The 12,507-nt window shown below is 34.6% G+C and overlaps 2 protein-coding genes across 5 annotated transcripts in view; one reads left to right on the top strand and one right to left on the bottom strand.

Annotated features, from left to right (window-relative positions):
• LOC140797686 (protein FLX-like 4) overlaps positions 1–2,842 on the top strand; it is a 21,850-nt gene extending 19,008 nt beyond the window's left edge. The window contains exon 8 of the mRNA XM_073151317.1: positions 2,460–2,842. The gene's annotated coding sequence lies outside the window, so the exon portion shown is untranslated. The remainder of the gene's footprint in view (positions 1–2,459) is intronic.
• The window catches only part of LOC140797685 (pachytene checkpoint protein 2 homolog), a 21,974-nt gene extending 9,467 nt beyond the window's left edge, over positions 1–12,507 (bottom strand). For 2 of the 4 annotated variants that reach the window (XR_012110706.1, XM_073151311.1), the window contains exons 1-13: positions 12,179–12,505; positions 12,009–12,072; positions 11,644–11,780; positions 10,176–10,282; positions 9,998–10,065; positions 9,674–9,777; positions 9,493–9,597; positions 6,397–6,486; positions 6,235–6,310; positions 5,150–5,219; positions 4,533–4,603; positions 4,298–4,388; positions 158–285 (exon numbers count right to left, since the gene is read on the bottom strand). Coding sequence is in view for 2 of the 4 variants with exons in the window: in XM_073151311.1 (XP_073007412.1) it covers positions 158–285; positions 4,298–4,388; positions 4,533–4,603; positions 5,150–5,219; positions 6,235–6,310; positions 6,397–6,486; positions 9,493–9,597; positions 9,674–9,777; positions 9,998–10,065; positions 10,176–10,281 (909 nt within the window). In the remaining 2 variants the exon portion in view is untranslated. Of the gene's footprint in view, positions 1–157; positions 286–4,297; positions 4,389–4,532; positions 4,604–5,149; positions 5,220–6,234; positions 6,311–6,396; positions 6,487–9,492; positions 9,598–9,673; positions 9,778–9,997; positions 10,066–10,175; positions 10,283–11,643; positions 11,781–12,008; positions 12,073–12,178 lie in introns of all 4 variants that reach the window. The other 2 variants (XR_012110705.1, XM_073151310.1) reach the window with 2 other exon arrangements.

Genomic DNA, 12,507 nt, shown 5'->3' with positions numbered 1-12,507 from the left:
GCTTTTGTAGTAATAGGGGTTGTGACAGTAAAACCTGCCCTTTACCACTAATAGAATAATGCAAAGAAAGAATCGATTTCAAGGACTAAATAACAATGAGAAACTTGTAACGTTAAAGACGGTCAAGCAAGTTTAACTGGTCATGAGGAACTATTACCTTGGGATATGTGAGAATTCCTACACGTAGAAGTTCATGTAAGCATGATCTCAAAATCTCATATCGTGCTTGAACAGTTGGAGGGCCAACATATGCCTTGATATCTGCTCGATCAACAAAAGCAATATCTGCAATCTAGACAAAAGTGAGTTCTTACATGACGATGAAGTGCTACAAAAGATAAATAAATATTTTCCATAATTTTGAATTCATGTAAAGTGGAAAAGAGAGCAAACATCCAGCAATTATCTATAGTAAGCAAATAATGACCTTCCTAATGGAAAAAAAGAAAAACATGAATTAGGGAAGGTCAATTCTATAATTAAATTAATAAATTAATACCGATAGCCAAGAATTCTATTGCTAGTGGCATGTGCTATGTAGATATTCTGTTGGCATGGCACGTACCTGTTAGCATTCCCTGTGCTGACTCAGCATATGCCTGTGTGCGACTAGCACACCCTCAATAGGCTTTTTAGGGCATATATATATATATTAAAACCTATATTAGAGTCTTTTATTCTTAGCCTAAATATGCTAAAAGTTAAGTAAAAATATGATTCAACACATAATATCAAACAAATTCCCTCTCTTTGATTCCTATATTTTTGAAGAGTATTTTATATAGATGTAGCACAAAATGCTAGATCTATGTAGAATGACTTACAAATGATAAATCTAATTTCATTTTGCTACATCTAGAATGATTTATCTTGAATTTGGTTTCTAAACGAAAAAAAAAACCAAATAGGAAAAGAAAATAAATGAAAAAATATATCTTTTGATGAGATTTCAAGTTCCCACCTTTGGATTGACCTCTCCTAAATCTCTCTTTCTCCTCATTTTTTTGGTTTGGGAGATAAGCCTACCAACAAATAAACCTAAAAAAGAAGTCTCCTAAGTAAGCTAAATAGGTATCAAACAGCACTCATGATATGCTACTCGATACCCACCGTGTATCAAGAGCAATACTAGCGATACAGGCAGTGACACACGTCAACACAAGGCAACACACCTCGGAACAAGGAAGCACCACCGACACGCCGTGTGCCATGTGTCAGTACAACACTAACACGACAATCCTTGCCAATAGTTGTGATCTGAAGAAAGATGTTGATCAATGATGGTCAAAAAATAAGTTGGTTAAATAATATGCACCTTGGTTCAGAGTAAGAAGTCAACAAGGTGTTATGATTCAACTAATAAACAAAAAAATTACCAACTTAATATAGAGAAATTAATGTACTTGAGTAGTTGAGTGCACCGAGTGTGCTTATTTATCGATTCTTGGTATTTGATCCTAATTCACACTAGGCTTGCCTTTCACTCGCTCGCTATGGCACATTTTGGCGGAACATAATTGTTGATGAATTAGTATTAATTCTTTCTCCTACATAGAATTCAGTCACTTGGCTAGCCCTCAGGAAAGTCCTCCAGACATGGAATACTCTAGATGAGGGAGAGCGATGACAACTGTTAGCACAATATCTCCAAGTCCAGTAAGCACATCTCAAAAACAACTGATGGGTAATGATACAAGCATCTTTTGAATGTGAACTAAAGAAAAAATCTTGAAATTACCAATATAAAAATAATTATTGTTCTCTACAACAATAGCTAACTTATTTAAGGGAAGACAAACATATAAGAAAAGGGAGTTCTCATGTAAAGCAATAAATTAACATGGCTTGATACTGAACTCCAATACTTACACTTTGATCCAAACAAATCTCAGTTTTTGGAGATTGAATGATGTCAGTGAACAGATTCCCCCATGCACCAAAGTAAACGAAGCAAACTTTTAAGATGCTCTATGTTGGTTGAGCACCAGACAATTGTGTCTACTAGTTTACTACCCTATACCTTACTACCACACAATCTTGCTTTGCGTGTTTTCTAGCTCTAACTTAGGATAAAGCATGGTGAGGCTCTGCCCTCTAGCTTTACTCCATGTCTCTTCTGCAATGCTGTGCAAGCATAGCACAGCCATAGGGATGCAAAGTAGTAGCTGCAGCAAAATAGCAAAGAGGATCCAGCAAAGAAAAGTAGGGAGGCCCACAAAGTATAGCCCTTATAGGATGGGATTGAATGCAATTTTCTCCTGACTTGTTTGAAAAATGGGGTAGATGGCAGTCACCTAACTTGGTTTTAGTAGTTTCGTCAAGCTATGATAGAGGTTGGACTGATTATGACCATTCTATGTTTACGTGTACTTTGATGCAGGGGTCGGTTATTCTACTACTCTATGTAGATGACATGAAAATTATACGTACTAATTCAACTTATTTTCAAATCATCGCAGAAACACATGCCTCAACACTTTCAGATGAAAGACTTGGGTCGCCTGCGTTATTTTCTTGGTCTTGAAATTGCTCATAACGAGATAGGTATATATGTATCTCAATGAAAGTATGCTTCTAATTTGATCAATCGAAAAGCTATACCTGATGATAGGACAACTGATACACTTCTTGAGCTTCATCTAAAGATTCGTCGCAACAGATGGTGTGTCATTGGCAGATTCGACTAGATATAGGCAGCTTGTGACAGATTAGACATAAGTATCACTAGACCAGATATTTTTCATGTTGTGAACATAGTTAGTGAGTTTGTGACAGCCTCTCGATCTATTCATTATGTAGCACTACTTTAAATTCTCAAATATGTGTAGGGGGTTGTTACTTACTCTCTTTTGATGTCTACTCACTCCTCTCTTGTTCTTCAAGCTTATTCTGATGCTGATTGGGCTAGTAATCCTACCACTCATCGTTCTACACAAAATTATGTGTGTTCTTTAATAACTCTCTTATATCTTAGCAAAGCTAGAAGCAAGATATTATCTCTATCTAGTACCATAACACAATATAAAACCTTGTCCACTAATAAGGAGATTATTCATCTTCACCATCTATTAGGCAACAATGGCATGTCAACTCCTATGCCCACTACTATTTTTATTGTGATAACAAAAGTGCTACAAATTGCAAGCAATCTTGTATACCATAAGAGAACAAAACACATTGAGGTAGTCTGTTATTTTGTTCAGCATCAATTTCTATTTGGCACTATCAATTTTTCTCAATGTTTTAAAAAGAGTTTTTGGCGCCCGCCGCTAACCTGCTATGTGCCCCTATTATACGTTTGGACTGTATTGGAGCATTTTTGGCAAGCCAGTTTGTTAGTTGACAAGCCTAACTGGCCAACTTAATGAGCTATGTAGGTCAGATGAGAATGGCTCAGGCAAGAGTAGTTAAGTTAACAAGAGAAACCCTCTATTCTCCAAAATGAGCCCTAAATCCCTAATTTCTCGAGAGTCTTCTCTTCAACTCTTTTCTCTCTCGAGGTTGTCAGTGGGCCCACGACGAGCCGAGCACGTTGGTGAGCTCCTCTGTGAACTCCCTCTCTCACTCTCACTAGAGATCGAGCTTGTGAGACATAGTGGAGGTCAAGCTCATGCAATGCGGCAATAGCATCGTCGAGATCAAGGTCATGCAGTGGCAGCAACGTGGAGTTGGGCTTGTGTTGCAACATGGAGCGGAGATCCCATCACCTTCATTCTCCTATTACTTAATGGAAGTGATGGAGTTGAAAGGGGTAGAGTTGGTGTTGCACACGTGCTGGACAAGTCTTTAATTATTTCAAAAAATACTCACATCCCAAACACGAACAAAAATTAATAATCTACGAAGCAGATAGCTGATTTCTTCACTAAGTTGCATCCCATGACACACTTTAAATATCTAGTTGGCAATTTGATCCACCTTGAGTTTAAAGGGGGTTTGTAGCTGTTAATGTATATACTCTTATATTATACCCGAGGAATAACCTACCCTACATATACATGTAATAAACTTATTTATGAGAATAACATGTATAAACACTTATTCTTAATGAGAAAATACTTTAGGGTTTTTCTAATCGTTAAACTATATCCAAATTCCTTTGTATCGACTGAGAAATTTTAAATGTTTCTAGGATAGTATGAAAATTTTAATTAACATCAGATTCATCATGAAAAGGAGGTGCAGTCGAGTGGAAAAATGATCAGAAGCAAGAAAAAGAACTCACAAAAGTTTCCAGGTTAGTAAAATCAAAAATATTATAAAACTAAAAAAAGATATAGAAGAAACAAATATATACCAATTGCAGCAGTTATGTTTGATGTTGTCAAAATGATGACATTGGGCCAGGACTTTAACTTGTCCATTTGAGTTAGCAAAGCATTGACAACCTGAAAATTTCAGCAAAGAGCACAGTAGGGTAAGATGAGAAAAGGATATATGTAATCCTTAGAAGTGTTTAATTTTTAGTTAAGCATAAAAAATTTAAGATTGTGTGATTACTGGCAAAGAAAAAGCTAAATACTCAGTAATACCCTAATAGAATCTGAAGGTTCTGATCCAGAGAGGGCAGCATTTCTCGCAGCAGCAAGGCTTTCAACTTCATCTGAAAATGAGGAACAGAAAATAATGAAAATATTCAAGACAATAAAGTTATTTACCTTGGTCAATAAGAACAATATGTAGTATGTTTGGATAATTTAATTGTAAGCCAGTAATCCTTCTGAGTCTTGAGAAAAGGGATTTTATTGTGACACCACAAGTGAGTTGACAACAACCAAATTTAATCAAGACTAAGCTAATTTAGGGAAAACATGAACACTTGCCTCCTACAAGAAAATTTGTCAATGATAACTTGCTTCTTGTAAGCATTATGAGATATAAGATCTGTTATTTAAGTATTATGAACAGTGTTTTTTGGTTGTAAATAGTTAAATACATGTCTTCTCCCAAATATGACAACTTATCCACAGTAGTAACTACTAGATGTTATCAATTTATCACAAGTCTATGCCTCATCGCTCAAAGGTTATTAATTCTCAAAAGTTAGAAATCGAGTAATGCAATACCAACTCCCAAACAAACCAATCATTACTTGGACGTGCACAACTTGTATACAAGGAAATAGAAAGAGGATGAAAAAGAAGCTAACCAATCAAAACAAAGACTAGGTTATTTTCTTCCTCCACCATCTCCTGAATTTTCTGAAAAAGTTTTGCCACCTGAATGTAAAGATTGAAAAAGATGAAGAATATCAAAGACCCAAAGTTTTAAGATATGATGATACAAGAAAGCTAAAAAGATAATGGTAAATTCAAGATGGGCAAGTTCAGTCAATAGTTTCTCATCAGATTAGATTGAACAAAATGAGCAAACAACTCTCCAGATTCCAGCCAGATTTTCACCACGCAGATCTAATTTGCTTTTAATCTGTTCAAGTCTTCAAGAAAGTATTGAAGCATTATCAAGTCAGTTAACTGAATCAAGTTGGTTACAATAAAAAACGTTATAACAGCTACTTATGGAATACAAGACCAAATTGAAAAATGAACTAATATCAAGAAAATTATCTGGAAAGATGAAAAACAATCCTGTTCTCTAATGCCTTAGAACCTCTTCCTTCTTTCCTCTTTTGCATCTCCCTCTGCTCCAATTAAATCAACCATCATCCAGAGTTCCCATATTGACAAGATTGTTCGGTTTGATGACAGTCGACAGTACAACAAATTATGGGTATTAACCTCAGCAATCCTTGAGAGAACCTTCTACCCCTCTCACCAGCTTCCATAATTTTGACAAGTTAACCGTCATATTAGAATTGTATTAAAATCAGCAAAGGTTCTTATCCTCAAAAGAGTCAAAACATATTAAATCAAAGTAAAGATGCATAGATGCAGCATATAAAAGAAAGTTAAGTTTCCCGAATTGGCTTAAGACATAGATGCATTTTAGTCAGAGTCAAAAGGGTTGTCCTTGGTTCGTTAGTTGCTGAACTACACTTAATAAACTTTTGCAAATGGATTCTCAAATCTCACAAAATACTTGCATACAACTACACAGGTAAAGTTTCCTATAGCCTCGGACACTGCAAAGAGGAGCCTGACTTCTCTTTTACACAATATGCAAAGTTATAGTAGTAAAAGAAAATTCAATGACACTAAAGAATAACTCCCATGAAAAGAACTGAACAAGGGATATTTGTTGAAGGAACAGTAAGAGTGGAGTACAATAACATACCAGTTTGCCACTTTCTGAAAACCATTTGCTAAACAAGGAATGAGCATTTACTTCAACCAATTGACACATGGAGTACCTAGTTGATAATCATTAGAGACATCGACCGAATAAAATTGTGTATTGATTATTGATAATCAATAAGAAATTTAGTCAATCACAAACCTTGACTTGGAGCGTATAGAAAGCTTTTGAGCTAGTGCTTTACACAAAGAAGTCTTCCCCGTTCCTGGTGGTCCATGCAAAAGAATAATCCTGTAATCCATGGCAAATGTAATCAAAGAGATTATGACTCTCCCTGGCATACACAAATTTTCTTAGATATATTTCTATTAGATTTAGATGCTTGTGTTCATGCACTTCTCCGATGTTAATGTTCAAAACTAAAGAAGATCTTGCTATATGACATTTGAGAGTGTTACTTGGTAGGACAGTAAGGTTTGTCCCTTGCATCCAAAAGGTCACAAGTTTACATCATGAAAATAGCCTCAACAATAAAGCTAAGGGTGCACACATCTTTCTTTCCCACACCCTACATGGACAAGAGTCTAGCACATTGGGCATCCTTTTCTAATCTAATTAGCGGACATTATCATATGTGACATGAAATGCAGCAGTAGGAAGATGTGCATTTAAACCTCAGAGCATAGAAGAAATTACAAGATAAAATATCTATATATGATACATGAAAGCAATTTAAAAGTCCATCAAATGAACAAGATATTACCATATATATCTGTATGTATATGTTTTACAAGTAACAGCAAACAAATGGCAACATCTCCTTATTTAGCTAGTAAATCAACCAAAAGGTCCAGAACGGTCTTATGATCTAAATAAACTGAATGAAAGGGATACTAAAAAGGCTAGCAATTTACATATGAAAAGATTATTAACAAATCAAGACCACGAGATTGACATTTTGGTTAGGCTAATTCATGAAAGAACAAAACTTGGTGTAACACTATAACCAACAACTTAGACTACTTGTGAATGTTGGCCAGGGGTAAAACAAAAAAAAAAAATAGCAGAGACCGTCTATAGTACATTATCCTCATCTGTTGTTCCCATTGACAGGTTTTTATTAGATTAAATGTATCATCATTGTCCACTTTAGATACTGCATCCCCTAACACCAAGTCCAGTTGCATGAATGTTGCCCCTCTATAGATAAGAGACATCAAGAGTTCAAGATTGTTAAAGCTAATGGACGATAGTTTTAACGTAAACTGCATTTCAAGTACATTGCTTTCCACCATCAAACTCTATATGGAAAACTTCTAATTATACTGATCTTACGAAACCTATGATGGTATGGGTTAAGAGGCAAAGTTGATCTTCCCTTAGTACATTTATGTGCGGCACATCCATGTCACCAAATACTAATATACGAAGCAGGAGCATAATTTAAGCTAAATACTTATTTTATTATGTATTTCAGTATTTTAGCATAAAATAAAAGGATCATGTAATTAGCATGTGACTTTTGATGATTTGGATGGTTAGGATTTATCTGAGCTTTTGAAATGGAGAGCTAGGATTCTAGAGTTGTTAATGGCCAATACAAATAACCTCTTTATGTACTGCAGTAGCCATGCTATGTTTTATACATATTGCTATAGATTTTGAGTTTCTTCATGAATACTTTGTATTTTCTACGAACCAAACCAAAACATTTCCTGAATTCTTAGATATAACAATCAATATTCTTAAAGTTCTGCACAAAGAATAATGATGCACATAATAAAATATTGCACGAAAGATAAAATGACAATAAAAATAATATAGCAAATATCATTGTATGGAGAATATGGTAATTTATGACAAATTGACAACTAGTATACAAATATTTTTGTAAACTACGATGTAGAGTAAAACTAAGTAAATTCATTCACCAAATTTATCTATAAGGTGACTTAGACTTAGTCTTCTCACTATAATTCATGTATGAATTATCCATAATTAAATAACATTAGGTTGCCAATATTTTCGAAGATATATATATCTCATGTCCTCTTTATAAGTCATGTATATAAAACATGAGTAAATAATAATCAAAGATTTAATCCGATAAAGATTCTCAACTCAACTTTTGATGAAAATATAATAAAGAGAGATCTCCTATTTTCTATTTTCTCTAAACAAAATATTACAAATTAATATTTCCCCTTATATCTTATTTTCTAGAAATAAAATAGAATATTAAATATTTGCAGAAATAAGAAATTCTATTTAAGTATAATATTTCTAACCGGTTAGAAATATAAAGAAATCATAATCTTCTTTTCTTTTTCTATAAAATATCATAAATAGGGGTTTCTATAAAATGATCTAATCTTGATATATATAATTTCTTAATAAAAACTTAAATAATAAATTTCTTAATTTCCTATGCGTGTAGCATAATAAGCATCATCCAAATTAAATTTCTCACATCAGTAGATTGGACAAAATAAAATAGATCTAATAAAAGATTCTTCAATAAAAATAACTTTTGCTCAATTCTATTCTATATTATTCAGGACAATAAAAATTTTAAAAAATTTGAGTAGGAATCAAATTATTTGGAATGTTAATCGTAGTATGCTCGGATTCCAATGCCCTCTATCTTTGTGCCTTTCTCTTTTCCTTTCTTCTCTTTCTTTTCCCTTCTCTCTATCCGAACCAGATATGCTCTTTCTTTTCTTTTTTTTATTTATTTTATCATTCTCTTCTCTCTTTATTCTTTTTCATACGGCACTATAGCTACGATACCAAGCCCACCTTCCCCAAAACCTCTCCCTCTAGGGTTTATTTTACTCTAAGCTTTCCCTTCTTTTTATATATTAAAAAGGTAAGTAATTTAAGATCTTAATTTATTTAATCTGAATCCTAAAAGATAAAAGATAAAAACTAAATCTCTCATTATGCAACATGACAATCTATGATCTTGTAATTTGGTTTGCTCAACGTTTTGAACTCTTTTTGACATTGACAATATTATAATTCGATGATAGACTGAGTGCATTGGTTACATCATGTAGAGGAAGCCAAGGCACTTTTGTTGAAGCTTATGTTTGAGGATTGTCAGTTGGCACATGTAGTTATTATCATGCTAGTGTTTACCTAAACTGATATGAGAAGAATCTGCAAAACCACCCTAGCAATATCATGACAAATCTACTCCCCAAATATTCATCTTAAAAGAGAGATTAAATCTACATTTTGAACCACTGTATATATTAATGATTCAAGTATGTGGCTTATGGAAAAGTTCCTTACCGGTTCCATGAAACAAGACAAGGATCTACACCTCTCTCAGTAAAGAGCAAAGCACTTGCAGCATACCGCAGCAACCTCTGCTTGAGACCAGTTTCATAAATTAAGCTGCAAATAAATTAAATCACTAAACAGTATAGGCATCAATAAGGCATCACCAAAAAAGAAGTATTGCATAACGAACCTCTCCCACAGTCCATCAAATTCTTTAGCAGGTAGAGCCCACTCATTGAAGCTAGAAAGTGTATCATCTTCACTTGGTTCCTCACCTGGACCATCTTCACTAAGCTGTAGCAGATGTACATCTAATAATTACCAATCTATAAAAATAGTGCCAGAAAAACTTCTATAAAAATATCAAAATGCATGAAGACTGACATACGGGAGGAAAAGCATATGAAAAATAAAGATGGGCACATGAAAGTAAAAAAATAAAAAGTTCAATGACTGAAAAAGTGAAAATACAAATAGTTCATACAAAAGTTCTATATTCCAAAATAGTGAATACCTGGAAAACATGCACAACAGGCCTGACTTGCCAGAACAAGAGTACTTCATGGTTCGCCAACCACTCATCTGCAGAAGAATATCAATTACACCAAAGATCAGAAAAATTAACACAAAAGAACATGCAAATAAGTTCAAGGTAGAAAGGAACATGGGCCAGTTTCAGTGAGTTATTCTACCTGTGTCGCAAATTAGGATTCTCTTAACATTTTCAAAAAGAAAAGAATCATCAGAAGGCACCGGAATAGGACCATCAGTATAGCTTAAGCTTCGTTTTTCTAGCATCCTGAATATAAATTGAGAAATATAAGGGAGTAAAAACCTATTTAAGAATATGCTCTTAGAAACTAAGAGGTTTAGGATGAACATGATGTCAAAGAACTTATAAGAACAGCCTATATGCGTGTTTATATATGCAAGATTTTGTGCCAAATCAAGTGCTATCCTGTCTTTTTCTTACTACTACACTAATATTCCCAGATAGGTGATGTAATAGCATGACTATACAAGCATAATCTGAAGTATTTTCAAATAGGCAGAGTTAAATTAAGTAAATATCCATGTTATGTTAACCGTAGGACAAATTTAATAGGTAATATTAATTATCATGTAATTTACATTATATGGGCAACATGGTCATTTTTTGCATGCAAAACTAGGGACATTATCAAATGAACATGAAATTAGGAGTGTTTGGATCAAAACCCTAGAATTTCATGAGTTTCATTGAGTTGCTAAATATTTAACAATGACTGAAAATTGGCACCATTCAATTGACAATGTTGATTGTGTATTTAACAAATAGATTCGTCGAAAACTAGATAGGACTCGATTGATCCACTCAATTAGACTGGTATACAGTAAAATTCAATGATTCGACTAACATAGGTTATCTTATCTTGAATCTGAACTCCAATTAGGTCACATATAAATGCTAATCAACCAAGGTAGACCAATAAAATTTCAGGGCTTAACTGAATAGGTTTGAAAACATTCAAATTCAATCCTAACTAACTGATTTAAGCAACTCATGGCTACACGCACTCTAAAGCAGTTCCCAAACTGAAATAACAAACAAGCATCAGCATTATCTCTCGCCATTCTTTATATTCTTGAGTAAGTCTCTTTCTTCTCAATATTTAACTTATGCAACCCTGGATATCTTGTAAGAATATAGGAATATTTAGATATTAAATTGAATGTCTCTGCTCACTAAGTTAAATAAAGCATTGAGCACCATGCATGGCCGGCTCTGTTTCTGTTGTTTTAAATTATTTGCCGCATAGGGGGCTGCACCTAATCAGCTATTTAGCTTTTGTGCCATGTGTGTCCTATAGATGAACAAGTGTCGCAGAATAATTTGAGGGTTTTGCTCCTTGGCCAGAAGAGACTGACATGGAATTCAAAAGTAAAATATTCTTCCATGTACCAGTAGGTCCTTTAAATCTAAAAATTACTTTGCATCAAAGATGCTACGAGTCAAATAGCACCTTCCTAACAAGGAAAGAATATGAAGGAGATTGAGGAATTTTTTAAACAAGGAAACAGGGTTTCCCTTGCTTTATTCTTCAAAGCAAAATCCAAAAAAATCCTCACAAGCATAGGGATGCATCACTATGGTTATTTAGAAAGTTATTGAAAGATTACCTCTATGCAATCCCAGTATGTATGGGATGTTGTTGTAAATATTGGTGCGTGTGTGTGTGTAATATATATCATCGTAATGAATAACCAAGTGAGAAAGTTCTCAAATCCCATCAAGTTTGTCACTTCCCCCTTCCTCACTGTATTTCTCCACAGAAATTCAAGAGAAGTTAATTAGGTCCCTAACTGCTAAAGTTTAGTTAACAAAGAATGTTGACATTCTACTGAGAAAGGCACAGAAACAAAGAAAAATATACTAACAAATATATGCTCAAATATCCTCCCTACTTGAATAAGAGTACTGAACACCATCTTATCCTTCCTCATTGGAAATGGTATAAATTGAGCGAATAACTGAAAAGACGGACCTTTCTACAGCCGTGCGAATATCTTCAACTCGAGCCGTGCTCGAGGGATTCAACAACACCTCAACTACAGAAACACCAAAACCCCCAAATCAGCAACACTAAGAAGCATTGTTTCAGGGCAAAATGAAGAGACCAGAAATGGTACGAGAATGGGATCAGAAAATTTTGACCTGAAACGAGGACTTTATCGTCTTCTGTGGAGATGGGAGTAGGAGCGGTGACCTCCTCTGGTTTTCCAATGTCGGAAGTTTCTGGGAGAGAGACCTCCATTGGAGTGTTCATGGGTATTTGCCTCCTGCAAATTGATGATATTTGAGGTTCGGGAGGGGAGAAACGAGAAAGGAGGAACAACACCCTAGGGTTTGGAACGGGGAGGAGGCTTAGGTATTCGCTCGGGGTTCGAAATTTGGGGATTTCCCTCTCTTATATAAAGCGATTTGAAGTAGGCGGGAGGTCAGAGGTGGAGTTGAGTCTGGGATACATTAACTACTTGCCGTTT

This window comes from Typha latifolia, chromosome 11 (assembly GCF_019914945.1).
Source record: "Typha latifolia isolate L0001 chromosome 11, TyphaL0001v2, whole genome shotgun sequence".
NCBI classification, from domain to species: Eukaryota; Viridiplantae; Streptophyta; class Magnoliopsida; order Poales; family Typhaceae; genus Typha; species Typha latifolia.
The sequence above is the reverse complement of the archived record's forward strand: the minus strand, read 5'-3'. Positions and strand labels throughout refer to the sequence as shown.